This window comes from Protomyctophum bolini (genome assembly GCF_963924005.1).
Source record: "Protomyctophum bolini genome assembly, chromosome: 14".
Classification (NCBI taxonomy): Eukaryota; Metazoa; Chordata; class Actinopteri; order Myctophiformes; family Myctophidae; genus Protomyctophum; species Protomyctophum bolini.
In genome coordinates, this window is record NC_137875.1 from 24,214,684 (window position 1) to 24,237,476 (window position 22,793).

The window sequence follows — 22,793 nt, forward strand, 5'->3', positions numbered from 1 at the left end:
CGCCCACTGCTATGCCCACTGCTGAGGCAGGCTGAGGAACAACACTTCAACTGTAGAGGGCGTGTTGTTCACCACTTACTAGTTCTTCTGAATACAGTAGTAGAAGCTCCAGGGCAGTCATCGAAATGGCTGCGTTTATTAGAGCTCGTAAATATGTTCGCTGTGTTATCCGTTTCTCCGACCGTGAACTGTAAGGTCTTTGTTGAACGCGTTTGTAAAGAAAAAGAAGACTTGACACACTCAAGCCGCAATGGTCAGTCGCTGTTTCTTTTATCAGTTGTTATTGTGAGACAGACTGCTGTCCACAGTACACTTGCTAGCTGGCTCTGCTAGCTTGCTAGGAAGTGCTGTAGCATGCCAAGTGCACGTCTTGTTTATTTATCATCATGACGCGTGTTCTCTGCAGCCTGCATGGTGTTTAATAGTGTCTTAATTTTGCTCTATGCCGTTGTTGACGCTAACGTGTTGACGACGGGAACGACACAATTACAATTACATTACTTGAGGGGGGGGGGGTCACTCGTCAATGTGACTCATTTCAGTTGAAAATGTAATTTTAAATGACACAGTGTGTCATTTAAAAATTACATTTTCAACTGAAATGAGTCACATTGAGTCACAGGTATTCGTAAAAGCCTAAAAGGGTCCAGTCAAGTGAGGAAACATTAAGGACGTTTAACCAATATCAGTCACTACTGTAAAAGTCATTCCCATTAAAGGAAAATAGACATACGACACGCTGGCACACTGCACTGTGCACAGAGCCACAGTCTACTAGTCTAGACGTCATTTATAAATTATAATCAATCCATCCAAAAAATAGCCGATCTACAAGCTCTCTCTGCGCGACGCGTTGTGAATTTGTGAGCTTTATTGATCGACTATTTTTGGCGAGCGACACCGTCGCACGACGACTTGTATCGGGCTTAAGTTAAGCTTTGCCCAATCAGTAACAGCCTTTAGTGGGATGGGTTGATGTATGTAGAGAGAGAGACACACAAACACATTTAGTACTGACTGTAACCTAATCAGTCTGGACAGGTCATCTTACTGGCCAGTCCAGGGATTATGCACTGACTACGTTATAAATAACCATGAAAATATTGCACAATGTTTGAGTAGGACAGGTTCTAGCAGAGCTGGAGACTGCACTGCTAGAATCACATTTCTAGCTATAACCCTGTTAACCTATGCTGCCCTCACATCATGCTAACCCTAAAGCTGAAAGCTGTGCTGTGGGCTTTTTCAGACTGAAATTCTGGTTTAAAGTGTTACAAATTATTTCTTTAGTGGAAGTAAAGAAGGATTTCCTTATCCTTATAGGGTAATTGTTTTGAACCATAATGAACCAGCTATGCCTGAATATCATCCACTGTGCTTTGTTTATTTTTTACCTGACATTCACATTTATTTAAGATCCTGTTCAGGCTGCGCCGCTGTGGTGGTCAGACTTACCTGCACCTGTCAGACTTATGAAATGTCAGGGCTGAGTTATGGTGTTGGAAAATATTGCCTTGTTTGTACTATGTAGCTCTTGCTTTCTCCTGGAAATATCTCTCTGGCATGATGAGCATTTCCTATAGCATTATATATTTAGATGACAGATTGAGATTTATCAATCTATAAATGCCTCTGTCTGTCTGTGTGTACGGCTGTAATGCACGACTGCACGTAACTCGACAACGGTTCACCCCATGACTTCAAATTAGACATTATATGGAGCTGGCCTGTTCTTACATCACAACACTCCATATTTGGGCATGCCTGACACAGAACTCCATATATAGGAATAAAGGACACAGAGAGACGATACAGACATTTCCATATATGGGGTTCTCGAGTTACGTGGATTACAGACATACACACATTATGTGCGGTGCCTGTTGGGCACTGGCCTACGTTATTATGTATGTGTCCCTTTTATGCCCATATATGGAGTTCTTTGTCAGGCATGCCCAAATATGGAGTCTATGCAGATGTCAAAACGTATTTGTGATGTCAGAACTGGCCAGCTCCATATACAGTATGGAGCCTGGGCAGGGGCCCTGTCCAGATCCCGGGCAGAGACCGTGGGCCCGACCGACTCCACACTGGGCTTCTCGAGTTACGTGTATTACAGACATATGTAGATGTACAGAGACATGGTGCATTTATAGATAGATAGTTTCTAGCTATTACTTCTGACCTTTATATCTATAGTGCTTATCTAGTATCTTATGTTTTGAGTAACTGTAATTTATTGAAATGCTTTTGTGTTGTTGCTTCAGTATAGTGCAATACGTATAACAACCTCACTGAGACAAAATCCTTGTATGAAAAACATTAGCCTGAAATCCAGACTGACTTGGTAGAACATAGCAAGTCAGGGGGTGCCGCAAATGCGAAAAATGTATTAGTGGGAGGGGCGGCAGGGGCCACACTGCAATTTTTCAAAATTGCGACTTTTCTAGTTCTACATACTGTGGGCCTCCATGAGTGATCATCACTCTGACTCTTCACTGTCTTGTGAAGCCCTGATAAAAGCCAGCTGCTTGTCAATCTGTTAATTTCAAACTTGTTAAATATTTATTCTTCTCATAGGATGAAGAAAATACAAATTTGGGTGGTATGGTAGAGGATGAAGACGATGAAAGTTCAGATGATCCAAACCTACAAGTAAGTCTTATGTTCAGCAGACACATAACTTAATTCATTAATTCAGCTGCTTTTATTGAATTAATTTAATATGTATACTCACAGTAAAGCTGTCTCCAACCTAAATACCTGGTTTAAGGGTATAAAGGTGAGATTTAGACTTGTAGGAATGGAACCTTTCACAAAGTTTTGTAAGCACCATGATTTGGGAGTTTGGAGAGCCATTTTATATATGCCAGATCTGGTATATTTGGTTGAACAAACACTAACATTTCAACATTAAAATCGACACATATTATTAACATTGACATGTATCGTTTAGGGGTGAATTCATTTCAAAAGAGAGAGAGAGAGAGAGAGAGAGAAAAAGAAAAAACAATTTATTTCAAAGAATTTATGAAGACCATGCATGTGTGCAACTTTCTACTTCAATGACAGTTGGAGCTCAATGTGTTCAGAGCTCAATGGATGTCTGAACTGAAGCCCTACCCTGGGGCCAGTGGGATGCATAAAGGATCAACACATGCCACAGATCTCCGAAGGACACAAGAACTGGTACGGGAAGAAAAGGTGAAGCAGTCAGGTTTATTTCTGTTCAGGGCACTTGGGCAGAAGAAAAACCTGACATAGGAAGATACTGGAGCATGTCAAATATATTATGTGCAGGCAGACTTGTTTTCAATCCCACAATTCATTTGAGCCAGACAGCTTGCAGGAAGACGTGTGTGGCATAGTCGTGACCTAATACATTTAACATTTTCTCTTTGCTCCAGTATTTTCCTAATTCAACATTTTATGACATGTCTCTGGCCGTCTATAAGAGGGTCTGTTTGTCTCATAAGCTGTCTTGTGCACACTATCGGCTAATGTAGAATCCTACTCATACATTTTTATTGACATACAGTATGATCTATACTACTTATACTTTTATCCTATTTTTAATAGTTTTTATTAGGCATTTTGTATTGTGAAAATTACTTAAGAATATAATTGACAAATAAGCAGTATAAAACAATAACAGTGACAGATAAATTATGTAAATGTTCCAGATGAATACAAATAAGGTATATAAATGTGATAAACAAAAAACAAAACAAAAAAATCTGTTAAACTAACAGTGACAAACAACCAAACAAAACAAAGACAACAGGACAGACACTGTTGCTCTCAAACTATCCCAGCACAAATTGTGCCCTCTTCTCTTAATTCTTTCATTAGACATTCTTTCATTACACAACCACATTATGGCAGATCAAAGTACAAAAGTAACCGTTATTTTCTTCTTATTTTGTTTCGTATTTAAAATAAATAAAAAATAAATAACATTTTACATTTAGATGGATACATTGCACTACACATAATTATGTATATAATACTTTTAATTATTTAACTTATTTTCATTCATAATGGAAGTCAAAGGGACTTGAACATGGAGGATGTCATCGGCTAGACTCTTTCGTCTATCTTGGATAAGGGACTAAAGGGAGTGAATGGCGGTGGAATCGAGTTGAAACAATTTGATGTAGTTATAAGTTGTAGATATGTCATAGACGACTGGCCGCATGAAGTCCTAATCCAGTGTATAGCCATGCAATTATTGGACCCAGTCTTATTCTATCAGAACAACTTTTATAACAATCGTCCTTCTGTGTGATACTAAATGTAAACCTTTTTGAAAAAATGTACATTCACTAATCACTAGAGCTGTTTCTGAAGTTCACTTTAGAATGCTGGTAATATTTGCCATTTTCTTTCAGGCCAGAGAGCTATTCCTGAAAGCTGTAGAAGAAGAGCAGAATGGAGCCGTCTATGAAGGTTTGTTTATATATTATTATAAGAAAGGATATTAGTAGTGAGATAAATGATAAGTTACATTTGACTGAAGTGGTGATGTGATTCACGCGCGACAGATTCAGATGCAACAGATGCAAAACTACCTAGTCACAAACAGTGTCGTCGTTAAGCAGCAGACAAGGTCCAACTGGCAGCAGCTGTCCGTTTATCATTACCCCACCACAAAAATTGTGCTAACGTGGTTTAGCGACTAGCACTTTGACAGCTCATCCATCGTAGCTTGTTTACAAGTGAGACGGACTTCCTGTGCAGAAACTGCCTCATCAAAATAAGAGCTACTTGTAATGATTAGTCAACACTAGTTTTATTTCTAAGTCTACTTACAGGACGTTAACATCTCATTTGAGTTCCTTTTGAATGCCTGTCTGCATTCTCTAAATCTAAATCTCTAAATGTTTAAAATGTTCATGTTTTTTTCCCCCATACATTATGCCTCTATATGTCACACAAGAGTGTCATACACTAGTAGTGAAAATGTACTTATCTACAAGCTCACAAAATGTGACATGCTTGTCTATTTTCACTACTACTTCTGTGTGACATAGTACTGCCTTAAGTATGGGGGGAAAACACTAAACCCCTTATCCCTAAACATTTTCGAATAATTAAAATGGCCAGTCTACAAGTTCACAACGTGTCAATGTAGATTGGCTAGTTAAACTATTCAAAAATGTTTTTCAAAATAGTAAAAAGAAAATGCAAAGAAGTTTAGGGATAAGGCATACTGTAAGGGGTTTAGTGGTTGGTGACGGAAATGGAGCCCGGAAGGTTTAAACATGGATATGAGGTTTCTTCCCAAAAGCAATTAAAAGTATGTTTGCCTAATTTTTCAAGAGCTGTTATCCTGTGATTTTGGATCCTGTGAAGTTGATTTTCAACAGTTACTCAGTTTCAACGGTGTGTCTTTGAAAATATTATTCTGCCTCACTTTTATTAAGAAGGTTTATTTTAACAATTGACAATTTTTGTGACTCAGGAAAATGACTGCATAGTGTTCGAATTAATACAACTTGAGCACTTTACTACAACCGAGTTGTAAGAGATTGTACTTTTTTGTTTTGTAACAATACAGTATATTGTGACCTAAGATTTAAGTTGAGAAAATAAAAAAAACTGTGAATCTGATGTAGCTTGCTTTTACTATGCTTTAATATGCCCGCATATTCCGCAACTTTCCACATAATCGCAACTGTCCGCATATTCCGCAACTTCCCGCATATTCCGCAACTTTCCGCAAATTTTGCCAACTTCCTGCAATTTCACCGCATAAAAGCGCAGAAAACCCCTGCATATTTAATCACATAATCAAGTGTTGCAGCCCTAGTGTATAGTGCAAGATCGTTGTTTTCAATGGATGTTTGTGCTCACTGCTCACTGCTCTCTTAAACAACTGTGTCACTGACTGAAAGTGGTGCAAGTCGCCTTAACTTTACGGCAGGTTTTGCAACCTAATTTCAAGTAAATTGAACTTACCGTACCACTACGCTGACCTCTGCAAGGCATGTCCTTTGAAGACATGTGGAAATTAAGTAGGCCAAAATCCCCAAACAGGAGAATTTGTGTCATGTCCCCAGAGTAACTGTATAGACTGAGTATATCACTACTTCTGTATACTTTATTCTATCTCGTGTAATGTGCTATACCTCATGCAACCTATGTGCATCTGTTGGGCAAGCCCGGTTTAATGTGTCATTGTTCTTGCAGCAATCAAGTACTATCGCAGGGCAATGCAGCTTGTTCCTGACATTGAGTTTAAAATCACTTACAGCCGCCCTCCTGACTCTGAACGAGTTGGTGGAAACTAGTAAGTTCTTTGATTACTTCATCTCACATAAATGCAGGTTTGGTCTGAATCTTTGCTAGCTCTGTTCCATAGCTCTAATGCAGGGGTGTCGAACTCAACTTGGGGCGAGGGCCGCATTGGTCAAAAGGTCACTTGATGGGGGCCACAACCAGTTGCGGACACACGCTCGATGTCTCAAGCCCAACACACACCGGCTCCGTCCGACGCGGCGCGTCAGCGCATGTCGGACGCCGCCGGTGTGCGATAGGTTCATTGAAAATAATGGAGGCGGCTGTTTTGACGCGTGGCGTTCGCAGACGGTGTGGGAGGCCCTTCAGTCAGTCACTGCTATAATATCTATCTATCTATCTATCTATCTATCTATCTATCTATCTATCTATCTATCTATCTATCTATGTATGCTCATACCCAGCCAGCCAGCCAGCCAGCAAGCCACACACATAGTGCTCAGACCCAGCCAGCCAGCCAGCCAGCCAGCCAGCCAAAAAAAAAAAAAAAAAAAAAACGTTTTTTCTTTCTTTTTCTTTTTTTTTTGCTTGAGGCAGGCGAAGACATTAAATGACATGGCGGGCCACATTTGGCCCTTGACTTTGACACCCATGCTCTAATGCGTTGCATTAGAGCTATGCTACTATCAACTTCCGCCGCTCGCATGAATGCAGACCAGCCTCTACTCTTTAGTGTAAATAAAAAGAACGTTTTTGCTACTCACCAAAACAAAGGCGGGTTGTGTCAATAGAAAGACTACTTTCCTTACTGGAAGCACTCTGAGCCCCCCACCACACGTATAAACTGTACTTTTTGGCCAAAAAGAGATTTTGTTTCCACCGGGGAAAAAATTTTTTTAGTTACTCCGCTGCGCCCTCTACTGATACTGCCCAGAGAACTGCCTCATAGAGAATATTTTTTCTCCGGTGAAAAAAAATCCCTTTTTGGCCAAAAAGTACCGTTTATACGTGGGGTGGGGTGCTCAGAGTGCTTCCACTAAGGAAAGTAGTCTTTCTATTGACACAACCCGCCTTTGTTTTGGTGAGTAGCAAAAACGTTCTTTTTATTTACGCCAAAGAGGAGAGGCTGGTCTGATTTCGATTTGAGATTTAAAATTGTAAGTCCCATAGCCTTGTACTGCGCAGAGCAGAATCGTAGAAGCAGTAGAAGGCTATGGATCAGAGCTAAATCTTTGCCAATGATTCGGTCATAGAAATGCATAACATATTCTTTAGTTAACTCAAATGTCCTCTTTGAGGTCCCCTCTTTCAAAAACACTATAATGGAAAGCTACCAGTGGATTTGCAAATTATGCACAACTGAACGAGATTTACTGTTCATTTTAAAGACCAGTCCACGCCATGTTTGCTAACTCCACTTGTTTTAACTTGTAAACACTTTCCTAAACCGCGGTGACCTGGCTGCAATGGGTCAATTCATACAGCTGAAACTGGTTGCAAGTTGCTACAAGTTGAGTTGCGAGTCCTTGGTGTGGACTGGGCTTTATGTTTTAGAAGCAAGATAGTGTACAGTAGTTTAACAATATTCAGAAATAATGTTGTGCTGTAGGTCCACTCTGCCTGCTTCGGTTCTTCCTTTTTCAAGTCAGTCTAGCCGCCTCATATATCCCGTTACTTAAATAGGCCTTCCAGTTTTTAAACTTTTTTGGTATTGAAAGACATGAGCATTGTCGACTGACCAGTCACTTCTCAAGATCCCTAAATCAAAGCTGAAATCCCGGGGGGATAGGTCATTTTCTGTTGTAGCACCCACACTGTGGAATCACGTCTGAAAACTCACTTGTACTCCTTGGCATTTGAACATACTGATTAAGAGTTGCTGCTTCCACTGCATTGTGTCCTTATGTTGCCCTGTTTATGTACTGTTGTTGTTGTTGTTGTTGTTGTTGTTGTTGTTGTTGTTGTTGCTTTTTTAGTATTTCTTTGTTTACAGCACTTTGTTTCAACCTTGTTGTATAAAAATTGAATAGCTCTATACAATAACATACAGGGACAATCTATACTCTTACTCTCTAACTGAATATCATATACTTTGTTGTAGCATTGGAGAGAACAATATCGAAATAGAAGATCTACTTGCCTACTTCCACCAACAACTCTCCCTGAAAGACTCTTCTCCAAAGATATGTAGTCCTGAGACTGAGATGACTCAGTTGCATATTTCAGGTAGATTTGTCTTTCTCATTAACTTTACTTTATCTTTTGTTTGAATCTTCACTTTATTGAGTCTGATGTTTTCCTCACTCTATTTGAACTCCTGTGTTTTTAACTGCAGCCTTGCCCCCAGAGGTTCTGATGTACATATTTCGTTGGGTCGTGTCCAGTGATCTGGACATGCGTGCCCTGGAGCAGATCTCCCTAGTCTGCCGTGGTTTTTACATTTGCGCAAGGTTAGTCCTCTGTTCTGGCAAATAAGGTGGCTTGTTTGCCAAATGCATTGCATCCCACATGTCTGTCTTTGTATGTCAGATTACGAGCTGAAAACAATTTATGACTAAAATCCTTTTTTGTTAATAAATAATTGTCTGGCGATATGTCGGCCATTATTATTTGACTTATTTAATGCCCCTATTTTGGTAGCCTGAGCCAGCAAGTGTGGTTTCTGCTCTAGAGGAGCGAATTCAAAGATCCTATTGGTTCACCGATCTGATTATTGTGGGTAATACTGGTTCCGGTTTGGTGGTTCTGGCCTGATGACTACAAACCAGTGACTACAACATGACTTAGGTTCTTTCCACTCCCGACCAGGTCAGAAAATACTGGTTTAAAGTTTAAACGGTGGTCTAGAATTCCAAAATCTACATTTGATTTATTTCCTTTGTGTTTTGAAGGGACCCAGAGCTTTGGCGTTCTGCCTGTATGAGAGTGTGGGGACGGAAATGTACCAAACTGGCAAACTTCAACTCCTGGAGGCACATGTTTCTGGAGAGACCACGTGTACGTTTTGATGGTAATACCGGCGCTTATAATAAATTACAACATGAGGGACGATTTGAGCTACATTACTTGTTATTCAGGTGTAATGGCGCTGGTGCAATCTTTGATGTCCAGATATGTTTCTTTTGTAGGCATCTATATCAGCACGGTGTCCTACATTCGCCAAGGAGAGGAATCCCTTGATGGATTCTACAGGGCTTGGCACAGTGTTGAATACTACAGGTAGATATTTCACTGCTGACATTCTAGTGTTGTGTCAAATGTACACGGATAATCAATTGCTCTCATGTTTGTCACAGGTATCTCCGATTCTTCCCTGATGGCAAAGCCATGATGCTGACAACTCCTGAAGACCCGTTGGTCATCGTCCCTCGCCTGCGTAGTAAGAATACCAGGTGTGTATTTTCTCCACAAACGATCAATTCAAAAGCCAATAATAAAAAATAAGTACATGATTCGTGATCAGTTGCGACTCTCGATATGTACTTGAACATTGTGGACAGACATGCAGCTCGACAGAGTGACTTATGTATTAGCTTCATAGAATTAGCTAAGAAATGGAGGGGAACATTAGCACATAATGGTTGAATGATAATTTCTACTTACAGATTGGAGTCTGTACTGCTTGGTCATTACCGTCTGTCACAAGAGACAGACAATCAAACCAAAGTCTTTGTCGTCGTCAGCAAGAAAAAGGAGGAGGTGAGTGTCGTTTGTGGCAAAACATTTAATCTTTACTGCTAAGCTCCATTTTGTCCTGAATGTATACTGAATGAGAAGGAAGCCTACTGAGGGGAAGCCACACTGTGGCTACGTTTACATGAACAGTTAAATCCCCTTTTCATTCCGAATAGAAGTTAAATCCTATTAAACGTTGTCATGTAAACACCTACAAAAACTTAAATCCGAATGAAAACGCTCAATGCGATTTAAAAACCATTCTGATGTCACTGGCCGGATTATTCCAATGTTCAATGCGATTGAAAGAAAATTGGACTCATGTGTACACTGCTTTGGATGTAAGTTCATTCTGGTCTTTCTGAGCATGCTCATTTCCAAGGCGCGCCGAGGAGTTTGCACATTTTATTTCGTGCATTTTGCAGATCCGAAATCCACAAAAAAAAAACGTGGAGCAGCAGCAGATGATGGTGATCCCCCTGATCTGTGTGTGTGTGTGTGTGTGTGTGTTCAACAGTCTCTCTCTCTCTCTCTCTCTCTCTCTCTCTCTATCTCAAAAATAACGAGCGACCCGTGATACAATGATAATCAGTGTGTTGCGTGCCCTGGCCGTACTGTAGATTAAAGTACAAATAAAAACGAGATGATCGGCGGGTGGGAAAAAAGACTGTAATCATATATGCCCGCCCCTATCCAACCAGCAGCCTCAAAGCTACTGCGGAATGAAATTACTTAAGGAGCAGACAGTACAACAACACCATTAGTTAGTCAGTCTTGAACACACAACAACCTTACACACACAGCGCATACACATAGCCCCCGTCACTCACTCCCCAGTCCCGGAAGTCCCACCTCCTAGCCACTCCTATTGGCTATAGCCATAGCCGGCCGCTACACTATTTTATGTGTCCAACAGATGGCGTAGTTTCACGTGAATTAACATGATTGTCTTATATCACATCTCCATATAAACACTCATTCGGAATGACCATTTCCCAAGGAAACTCGCGGCAAAAAACATTACTTCCAAAGTATTTTATTCTGAAGTATTTATTCGGAATGATCAGCCTGCATATAAACGCGGCCTGTGTGTCATAGGCTCAATATGTCAGTTTGACACAATTCAGTAGATCTTGTGGGTGGGTTGAATATGTCTGCATGGATTGGTAGAAGACTCTCCCCATCTACCAATCCATGCAGACATATTCAACCCACACACTGCTCGACTCCCATCGAGACGACCAATTTGGAGGAACCCCCCATCAGCTGACTTCACCATCAAATCAGCTTGGAAAAGGGAATGGGAGTCCAATGAGGTCCCAAACAAACACCTGGTGTCAGACCCCAACCAACAGGTCCCTGGCACCACCCTCCCAACAGTGGTCTACGCTCAATAGATTCAGGACTGGACATGGCCCCTGCTTGGCCAGCCTCCACAAATGGGGCAGTAGCCCAAGCCCACTGTGTGCGTGTGGTGAGGAGCAAACTATGGAGCACATCATAGAAGTTTGTCCTCTCCAAAGACTGGAAGGAGGATTAATCACCCTCCATACAGCAGACCAGGAGGCAACCGCTTGGCTTAAGGACTTTGCATTCGCTAAAAATAAATAAAATAAAAAATCCTGTGATCCTTTGTGGCTAGATGTAATTTCTTCGGGTCTAGTAGGACTAGTAAAAAATTCTATAACATTTTGTAAAACAAATACATATACTGTATAGCCACATGCTCGAATGGCCCCACCCCCCTGTCAAAAACTGCTAAAATCCCTAAAACAAGAAAGCAGCAAATGAAAAAAAAAAAGAACACTCATCTTTTACTCTCTCTAATGACAACCTAAAACATGAACCTTGGTTGAAAAAAACTAAAGTTGTCCTTTAACCATTCACTACACATTGTGTGGAAAGTAAACTTATTTTGTTTACATTTAAGTTACATTTGATTAATTACATGTTGTTTTGTTTGTTTTTGTAAGATTATTGTTGTGAACACTTTTGATTGACACAGATTTTAAGCCTAATTATTAGTAATTAATAATAATTTAATAGATGTACTGCAATTATTTCATACACCTTCAGTGCACTTCAGTTTGAGGGTTTTTGATAAAAACAAGAACTTCATTTCATTTGAACAGAAGGGGGCAGAGTTTCAAAAGAACCGGTTCTGCAGGCGGAACCCAGCACCTGAGGTGGAGCACAGTTTTCATGTTGGGCTGCAGTTGTCCCCTGGGGGGCGCCAACGTTTCAATAAGCTGGTTTGGATCCATCACTCCTGCCACATCACCTACAGGTACAGAGCTTTACTCATGACCTTGAGTTGATTACCTTGACTCCATCTATTATATTGACACAGATGTGAAATTATGTCCTTGCATGACACAGAGTTGTACAAGAATGTCAAAATATACACTCATATTTGTTTATAGACCTGCTGGAGAAACTGTTGTCACAGCCTTTGACCTGGACAAGATGTACACACCCTTTGTCTTTGCACGTGTGAAGAGCTACACTGCTTTCTCTGAGCGTCCACTGTAGTCAGCCCAAAGGCATGCATAATGATACTGCAACTCTTGATGTCTGAAGACCATACAGATGGCTACGCAACACCTCTACAAGATGCATATATCGCTCGCCTGTTAGATTTGTGCTGCAGATGTATTCTGGTTTTATTGAATGACTTATAGTGTTTGTAGTGTTTATCACACAAGCATGTTGTGTTTAAGGTTCACTACAGGAAATACTTATTCCAGAAGCTGTATACAATATTGTGCAGTTAAGCTAATTAGGGATTGCGCTTGCCTATTCCTAGCAATGAATGTTCAAAAGCTATTTTCTGTTTGTGCTAATTCCCTCTTTGACTCCTTCAATAAACAATGGTGGACTCAAATTGTTGGATTTAATTACACCAGCAGTTCTGACTTGACTAACTGAATCACATAATCTCTTTCTCAATGTGATTCAGTGAGAGAAACAGAATTGTGGGGTTTTATGAGTAACGGTATATTTTATCCTCTTAACATGTAGGAAGGGAGATCAACTGGAGATATCCTCCAAGGGTAGCATTTAAATCGTCTGGACCAAGGGAATAACTATTGTATGTTAGCAGTTTAATGCAAATTAAATTTAAATTCATTCGTTGGAAGATTTTATTTTTGTGATTCTGCCCGATCATTGCATTTGTATCATAACCTTGGAGCAAAAGTAATAAATCATACTCATGCAAAATGCTTGTTGTGTTCCTGTTACGCAACCAGGGTCAAAATACATCCCAGATATGAAAATAATTTCTGTTTGAAAGGGCATGGCAGTTTAATCCATGACATGTATTTAATTTCCCAGGAATTAGGTTCTAAGCAGATCAAACAGGATTTAGATGGGGGAAAGTTGCATTAGGAATAGATTTTTTTTCTAGATTTTCTACTTCATACCATAAATGTTTTCCTGCAATGTAAATATTAATTATTACATTTATGATACATTAGATTACAATTATGTAGTGAAAGTGGAAGGTCTGATTTGCATAGCTAATTTTGGATAATGCTTATGAGATTATTTTCATAGTATTTTGGTTTTTTTACTGTGTGCGTGTGTTGTTTTTTGTGTGTGTGATACAGCTGCGGCCTCTGGTGGCAGGTGGTGTTACAGCGTGACAGACAGACAGACATGTTCTGCTGGGTTACATAGTAAATGGGTCACTGGTGTTCGCAATTAAGAAATAAAAAAAGCCAGCCTTTTTGCTATTTCTGTTAATTAAACAGCATTATCTTTATAATCAATGGAATAATGCTTATATGCTTGGGGAGACAGTGAGACGGGTCTTAATATTGTGATATGGGTGAGTTTGTGCCCTTTAACTTTTAAGTAATGTTTAAATCTGCTTTCAAAAGAGTGGTGGGTGGTGCTTTAGAGACATCTGTTTCCTAATTGGAAATTAAAGTGGATCTCTTTAGTCACTCCTACTCTGTTGTGGTCATTGTGTGTAAAAAAAAAACTAAACCTTTTTGTTTGTGTGATAAGGGATCAAGGCTGGAATGGAAGTAGAATCAGCAGTGTTGTCTCCCCAGGTGTAAGGACAATCATTATCCATGGTAACTAATGCAAAGCTGGTGAGTTATTGGAAAATATGGCACATTGTGTATTATTGAGGGGCGCTAGCCCCTCCTATATACAGCTTTTGTCCCCACACGTCTCATATTTGCCATTGACAATGAAAGGAGAAATTAGGTCAAATGTCCGCCAAATATGACGTAAATTTGTGGCAACACAAAGCGCCCCTCACTTCACACGGGTGTGATTTTGTTTTTGTAAATAATACACCAAATCTATTCTAAAGCTGTAGCTTATAAGGTTCATTATGAATACATTTTAAAGCATTATGAATACATACTTCATTCTGAAAGAGATTTTATTTGTTATACAATATTTTAATGTTAAACAGTTTCCAGAAGCTCTGAATCTAGTTGAGGTCATGCGATATCAGTTGCCGCCCCCCACAAATCCTTAGTTGCATCTGTTGTCATATTTGATCTTGTTTTGTAAAGCACTTTGTGACCTTATTTTGGAAAGCTACGCAAATCAAGTTTATTGTTATTACAAATAATCATTACCAATCTGACCTTAGCCACACTAAGCTTGTACCTACTTTCTAAGCACAACCATTTTTAACCGTATAGTAGCATATACCGTATACTGTATCATAACCTGTTACGGTACCTAAACGTATCCGTAAATAATATATATGTACCGGTATGTATTTTCATGATAGCCTAATGTACATTCAATCCTTTGTGGGAGAAGTGTGTGCAGTGAAGTGTAGTGCAGCCGCAGGTAAAGAGCACAAACAGAACTAATGCATGTGTTGAGAAGGTGCTATTTGCTAACAAGGCAAATTAGGGCAGGCAGAACTGGTAAAGAAGTAAAGCAGATTTTCATAAATAACTCACTTCACACGGGAGGGGCGCTCTTATCATTGCTATGACGATAAATACTGTATTGCGCAGACCTACTAAACAGACATAATTGGAGTGCACAGTCACCATAAGTAACCTCCAACCTCCTCCAACGTTTGCTCTCCTACAGTCAAAGTTACGAGCCCTTGCATCAAACTAGTCGTGACACTGCATTCCTTTCAATCCTATCATGCCATTCAGTATCTAATCTCTCATGTACAGTAGTACGTATATGTTTTGTCTCTCGTCTTCATTTGTCCATTGTTCGTTTGGCATATCGGACCTTCTCATCAATATAGAATACCTGTTAAAATATTTTAGCAGGTAGAACTTGATCTCCTCAAGTTACAGAACGTTGTTCTGGCCAGTTCACACTTGTAAAAGAGACTTCAGTCTCAATGTGGTTTTTACTGGTTAAATAAAGGTTAAATAAAAAAATAAAATAAAACACTGTCCTCATATATAACCATATCACCTATAGTATGAACTATGCACTGATAAGTGTCCCTTTTGCACATGTAACATGTGATGGTAGCACAGACTGTACTGATGAGCAGTGGCGTGCCGTGCACAGATAGACACCTGCCCTTGCCCTCTGGACAGCAATGTGACCTTTTGAATTTTTGTGGGGATATAGGGTATCCCAACTTTTGAGGGTATACCATTAGGATACATTCTAGTTAGTACCTTGCTTGGGCAGTTTGCTCGCCAATGCAAATATGTCTATAATTTTCTGTGCTAGTTAATTTACCAGTTTTGTTTTTGACCACTGGCACTAATGCCATGCGCATGCATTAATGACAAAGTAGCACCTGAAATTCTATGACTAGCATGCTTCCTATGTTCTGCTGATGTTCACGGACCACCAGTTGAAAACCCCTGGCCTAGAGGGTGGGTGGACGTCGTCCAAACGTAGCATATGGACCTGCAAGGTGCACCATTGCTCCAATCCACTTCAAACTTGCTTCATCATTGCTTCAATTCGCACCAGACCTGGCACAAACACTGTTCATGCTTCTGCCGTGACTTTAGTCAAATTGCATTGAAAGCACTAATCTTAGCTCATATCCCATACCAACACAACAGTGGTCCCCAGGTAGATTCTTAGTGTTGGTCTCTCGTTCACAATCAATGGAAAGCTCCTGAAATGAAGTATAAAGCTTTTTGTTAAATAAACATTTGACCTCTTATTTAAGTTATACCATTTTGGAACCGAAATGGGGAACCGGAATCGATATGAAGAACCGGAATCGGTACCAGACTCACACAAATCCTAACAATACCCATCCCTAGTCACACCGGGAAAAACAAAATTGTGTACTAAATTGCACACATACTATAGCGGTGTTACAGCAGTGTCTAACATTTCATATGGCCATAACTCGTTGACCATTAATGCAATATAATATGGAAATCTAACCAAATTTGCACAGGTTGTCAACATAATTTTCCTGACACACCCGTGGGACAGTTCACAATATGTGGGAATATTGGCACTGAATCTACTGATGGGATATTTTGTGTGAAAGCAGGAGCTGTTGCTAGTCTCCTTATAGCAACAGTCTCATATTTTTAGCACGGTCTTCTAATCTAAGCCAACCAAAATGCAGAATTACTGTATCATATATGAACAATATTTGTACTGATGTGAAGATGTGGTTTAGTAAAATGTCCCAGAAATGTCCTGTAATATTTCAAAAATAATGGGATCCATATAAAGTAGTAAAAGTACCTTTAGTAACATCTAAATGAACGTAGGATCATCATTACACCACAATACCCAACAAACATCCGTTTCTAGGTGGGACATAGTGTAACTCTTTCTAGGTCAGCTCTGCATGGATCCAGCTGTCTGTGCAATGCATCATGGGTATGGTCCTGCTGGTTCAGAAGCCACTACATATAATTCATTTTATGAAAATCCTGTCAAATCATAAAGTACTTTTCCCAAGGGCAACAGAATAGAAATTGATAGATTATTCTCTCCTACAGTAAGTAAAATAATATGGGCCTGATGAATAGCGATCGTGCAACAGAGGGAATTGCAGTGACTTCAAGGGTGTGACCACCTGGGGATGACTGCTTGGCATAAACACTCTACAGTGACTCCTTAGTGACTTACATTTCCTGCAAGTTGAATGAGCTCATCAAGGCATAAGGAGAGAGTAAAACAAAAATCATCTCATAACCGTGTAATGCAATGCACTAAAGCAAATGACTTCGAAGTTCGAACAGTGATTTTCAGCCTTTTTCATTTTAAGGATGCCTTGTTTAATATGCATTATTAGGCCACTGACTCCTTTTTGATACATTTTTGATCTCTGTGATGCCAATTTCCACTGTAAAGTCCTCAGTGTTGATTTAACTAAGAGTGTACAAAATGTATGAGTTACAGGCCCATAAGGTTCAATTTAGTGCCCATCAATAATTCAGCATACGTGCAGCAGTCTAATACAGGGGGTTTCAACTGATTGTGAACGAGGGACCACCACCCTTAGACTTAGAATCAACCTGTGGACCACTGTTGTGTTGGGTGGGATATGGGCTAAGATTAGTGCTTTTGTAACACTTGCTATACATCCCATGTGTATAGACACGTTCAGAAACAGGTCCCCTGGTCGCAGCTAACATATTTCCTGTAGGCGGAGACGACATATCTGCAGAAGGTCTTCTACTACATTGAATGGTAGAGTGACTGATGTTAGTCTGCTCAAACGTTACTCTTTTACCTGCTTTTTACTAACACTAACTTTACAAAGATGCCCAGAACATCAGGATGAACCTGTGTAGTTTATAGCAGAGGCAACATTCAACTTTCGAGAGAAACGGAATGTCAAAAAATACACCACAGTGGCTGAGACCAGAGCCATAGAGTAATGGTTGAGACGAAGCAGTGAAAGGTCCTGAAAGATACATAACATCAGTCTTACCCAATACCCAATCTTTCTGTTGTATGAACACAAGGCTGCTGTACTTTATACCTCATACTAATCATTTAAAGTATGAGATATAAAGTACAGCAGCCTTGTCTTCGTCTCAACCATTACTCTATAGCCAAATTCAAATACCCAAAATCTCGGCCACTCGCTCACTCACACTCGGTCACTCCAGCAAATTATGGTGAAATTAAATTGGTGACCTGCCAAAATATGTGACAATCTTGTGAACTTCACACAACTTACATGGTCTTTAAGTTTAAATACATCTAAATACAGTTATCTGCTAATGAACAAACTGCAACAATTTACATTAGGACACTAACATTATGTGATTTACACGATTGTCACATATTTCAGCAGGTCACCAATACAGTACACTTATATTAAGTATGTTTGTTTGTGTGGAGAAAACAATGTTGCACATTAAGCAAATCATCTGGGGACCCCCCTCCAAAGTCCCTTAATTGTCCCCCTGACCCACAGGTTGAGAATCTCTGGTCTAATAGCAAAAGAAAAAGCGGCGATATCAATTCCAATGTTCATTTACTCCATGCCTCTCAAGCCTGATGTATGCTTCCGTGTGCAACATGTCACACAGCCTTCAGTCTACCATTGTTGATGCCTCTGGAAATGGAAATGCTTTGGTCGTGTCTCGCGACAACCCCCCCCCCCCCCCCCCCTCCCCCTGCTACAATAACCTTAATAGTAGCAAAAATACATAATGATTATATTCTGGTTTCAGTATTTATTTATGATGTTACCCCCCCCCCCCCCAGGGGGTCACGACCCACGGGTTGAGAACCCCTGCCCTATGGCCCCAGAAAGCCAGTGAGTAACGCCGTGTTTGGATAGCGGCTGGCCAGTAGACACGCCTTTAAAACACAAACAGTATTGCTCTGTCCTCCAAAGGCATGCTTTGTGTGACACGTTGCGTTCCAGTGCATGCACAAGATACTGCAGGCAGAGACACTGCATGCACAGCTTCTATAGTCCATGCTATACTAGGTGGAAAGGCACGTCTATTTGTATAGCACATTTCAGCAAGGCAATTCAAAGTGCTTTACATTTAGAGCTATATCTTGCGCCACCCCTTAACCCTTATCCCAAAAATATTGCAATTTTTTACTATTTAAAAAAACCTTTTAAAATGTTTCAAATAGCCGATCTACAAGCTCACAACGTCTCGATGTAGATCGGTTAGTTGAACTATTTACTTGCGCAAGCAGAGCGTGCAAGTAATGTTATTAGTCAGGTGCTACGATGCATATGTCCCTTAGCAGCATATGATATGACGTCATATGCTGGTATGGGACATACGGAAGCAGACCGGGCAGGTATGTTTTCCGTCATGCTACGAAGCGTATGTCCCATCATGTGATGAAGATATGTACCAATGCCAGGGTATAATTGGTTTAATATGTGCATTGGTGACGTAATGATGATATGTTTCAGTGTCGGGTGGATTAAAGGGACATATGCATCAAACCACCCGAGTAACCACAGTATACCACTAATCAACTCAGAAATTACATATACGTATATATATGGACCTGACATGTCTCTGTACTTGGATTACTTTCTTCTGTCTCAAGCTAATGTTCTGTGAGGTCATAGTGACCGTGACCTTTGAAAAATGACACGTTATGAAATTCCCTTAATCACGTTCACACAAGGTTGAAAATGGACTGACAGACAATTCGAAAACATAATGCCTCCGGGCTGGCCATGGCTGTCCCTCGGGGAGGCATAAACAAATCAGTGTATGATTGGCATGGTCAATAGTGAAAGGCTGTTTTTGTCAGTGTCATGCAGTCTCTCATGAGACCATGAGACACATTTGGTATAAACACAAAGATGAGCACCAGTAAGGTTTGATAGAGGAGGAAGCCCTGGGTTCCTCTGGCAGGATGTACAGAGGAAAGCCTTGACCTACTGTACATATTGTACAGTATTGACCTGTGCTTTTGTTTTAAATGTAAGAAGTTTAAAACAATTAAGAGGGTTGCGCACATCCGCCCCTAGCGACTTTTTTGCGTCCCTAGCGACTTTTAGGCGCCCCTAGCAACGAAAATATGTAGCCAGCCCAGAAAAACATTTGTCATTTATGTGCACTTAGTTTGTATCATCTCTTCATTTGATAACACATCGTTTAAACTCATTGTAATATAAAAAAAAACATACCTCAATTCAACTAATGTTTAGAACGCTATTTTGTTCCGATCCATACAGGAATTAGAAGGTTAATACTTTATGCATCCGAGTGTGTATTTTATTTTTACTAGCAGACTATAAACTGAGCTGCCAGTGCTTCCTCCTTTCTTGCTCTGTCGAGCTCGAGGGGCGCGTTCGGAAATACCGCACCGGAGCGCACTCGCCTAGGCAGAGCAAGAAAGGAGGAAGCACTGGTACAGACAGTCTGTGCAGTGTGCACATATAATAACCGAGCCGAGGAAGCCACTGAGCCTGCTGTGACCTGTGAGCCAGACCAGACGCGCCGACCACTTTTAGTTTTGCCAATTTAGCGGAGTTGAGGCTGAGAAAAAAAAAATGATTTTATCTCTGGCGCATATCTGGCGCCTGTCAACACGATTTGTCCCCAATTCACCAGGGGAAAAAAGCTAGATTTCTCGCCAGAAGCTTTTCACTAATTCAGTCGCTAGGGGGGTCTGGAAAGAAGCTAAATATGACGACAAATCCGCTAAGTTGGCAACACTGGATCAGAGGCAGGAACGTAGCCGGCACAAGCCAACCCCGCAGCGGGAGGCGGTACAATAAACGGTAAATAAACAAGAAGAATCAAAGCAACCAAATCGGTCAAACAAAGATTAAAAATACTTAACGGCTTCCGCGACACAAGAGAATTCGCAGCGGTATGTATAGGTACTTATAGTTGACACATTCTGAATAACTCAATCGAAAATTTTGGAAATAACTCTTCCTACTTCCGGGCCTCTTCCAACTTCCTTCACAGGTGTGACTGATGATACTAATTAAGGCTCTGTTCTGGTCAAACAGAGTCAGGCCAGGGTGATGCTTTTGTGCATGTTGGGCAGCAAACCCCCTTCCTCCTGCATGCCCAGTTTACCTTTGAGAATACACATGGCCAGTTCACATGGGTGTTATTTTTATTTAATTATAATCTCCAGTCTACCTTTGAGAATACATGTTGTTCTGATGTTGTGAAGCTGCGCCAGACCTAACAGTGTCTATATTCCTTTATCGCCAGTGAATAAATGGCTGCTGCTGAACTTGTTGAAGACGTGGGTGAATTGTGTCATACACACAACACAGGCAAGGTTCACACCGCTATATTGGCTCACTGGAAACACTCTTCTACACCAGCTGTGGGTCGCAAAGTGTCCTTGATGAGTGGGTTTCAAATACAGGTGAGTAACTCTTACGGGTCCCTTTGTACACTCAGAGTTAAGTTTGAGAACCACATACATACACTAAATGGAACAGAGCCTTGATTAGTATTACATCATCAGTGAAGGAAGTTGGAAAAGAGTCAAGACCCGGAAGTAGGAATAAGAGTCTCCGTTATTTCCAAAATGGTGTATATGCATAGAGCCTCACAGCTGTCATATCATACTACGTATCCTAGCCTTAATTCGTCCTACTCCTCCCACCCAACACTCCCTGCTGACAGGTGCCGCCCAGGAACAAATTAGCCATTGGGGCCGTGGCCCAGGGGCCCTTGTGGGGGTTAATCCGTCCCTGGTGCCGCCCCAGCCCGTATACATACCAATTATCACCTATCAAAGATAGCTGGACGTTATGTGCTGTGAGTGTGAGCTTGTATCTGCCATTTTTGAATAACCAATTTAAGTAAAACGTTTATTGCATAAATAGCTGCTATATGCTTGCTATTTGTTAAATGGTTAATCCTTTTAACCATGCTCCCGTTGTTAAAAAGGTGAAGATTATTGTAGTCCCTTCAACCAGCTCATGACGAAACTAGACCTGTGCGCGTCGGCCACCGGCTTACTTGGGAACGATGAAGGTTGGGAACCTAGTATGCAATACCCGTTGTCATAGCACCCGATTTAACCGTCTGTGTCCCTTTTGTGCCCATTTATGGAGATCTCTGTATCCGTCTGTGTGCCTGTGTCTGAACTCTGAAGAGTGCCAACTGACTGAAAAGTGGATTGGTTAAGTAATCAAATGGCCATGGCAATCAATTGGCTGAGGCAGAGGCTGGGAATTCTACAGGTGAGCACTGCACTCTGTGTGGTGGTGTGGAACGCGTGTGTCAAATTTGAGCAAAGCATGTCCACAACACACTGATCTGACCAGTAGCCACATGTCTTATTACTTGGCCCTTGCATTTTATTAAGGCATATGGGTTCTAGAGAATGGATAAAATAGCTGCGCTATAGCTGGTGAAAAATAATGTTTATATTTGAAAATGAATGAATGAATTTCAATTCATTTTATGGTTACAGTATAACTTTAAAAAAATCGTATCGTAATGTATACAGTCGGACGGCAGCAGGCCTAGCTATTCTCGTTTTCAATCACTTATTGCACTTATTGCCCACTTGAGGGGGATCCAGGTGGTCACCAGCTACATGATGGAGAGTTGGTAACCTAATGGACTCTTAGATCTTTACCTCTTACGGGTCCATTTAGTTTCATTTTACGCTCTCAAAGAGTTAAAATATCGTTAAACATCGGCATTATTAAATTTACAAGAAGTCTGCACATTTAGAGAATATTAGAAGAATTGTTATTTTGATCAACGTTTTGTTATCTCCTACTTCATCAATGGAATTGTGGAAAAAAATCATATCCAACTATATCAAAATATTGAAAATATATGACAGGCTAATTGTCATCAAATGGTGGTATGTGACTCAAATTCAGAATACATAATGGGGCTTGATATGACAAAGGTTGAAAACCACTGCCTTATTGGCATGGTCACTGAGATAGTGCTGTATTCATGTAATAATAAATAGGCTGCACAAAAATACATGCAAAACTATAATGG

At 40.5% G+C, this 22,793-nt stretch overlaps 1 protein-coding gene across 2 annotated transcripts; it reads left to right on the plus strand.

Annotated features, from left to right (window-relative positions):
- Positions 1–97: 97 nt before the first annotated feature.
- fbxo9 (F-box protein 9) lies at positions 98–13,865 on the plus strand. Of its 2 annotated transcripts, none has more exons than XM_080781591.1 (13): positions 98–253; positions 2,581–2,655; positions 3,073–3,204; positions 4,392–4,449; positions 6,193–6,292; positions 8,342–8,466; positions 8,576–8,690; positions 9,132–9,250; positions 9,369–9,459; positions 9,537–9,632; positions 9,846–9,939; positions 12,048–12,202; positions 12,339–13,865. In XM_080781591.1, exons 1-13 carry the CDS (start codon positions 251–253, stop codon positions 12,445–12,447), a joined length of 1,272 nt encoding a protein of 423 aa, XP_080637717.1. In that variant the 5' UTR covers positions 98–250; the 3' UTR covers positions 12,448–13,865. The 2 variants fall into 2 exon arrangements, with proteins under 2 accessions (XP_080637717.1, XP_080637718.1); XM_080781592.1 differs by having other exon boundaries at positions 3,073–3,189.
- The last annotated feature ends 8,928 nt before the right edge of the window (positions 13,866–22,793 follow it).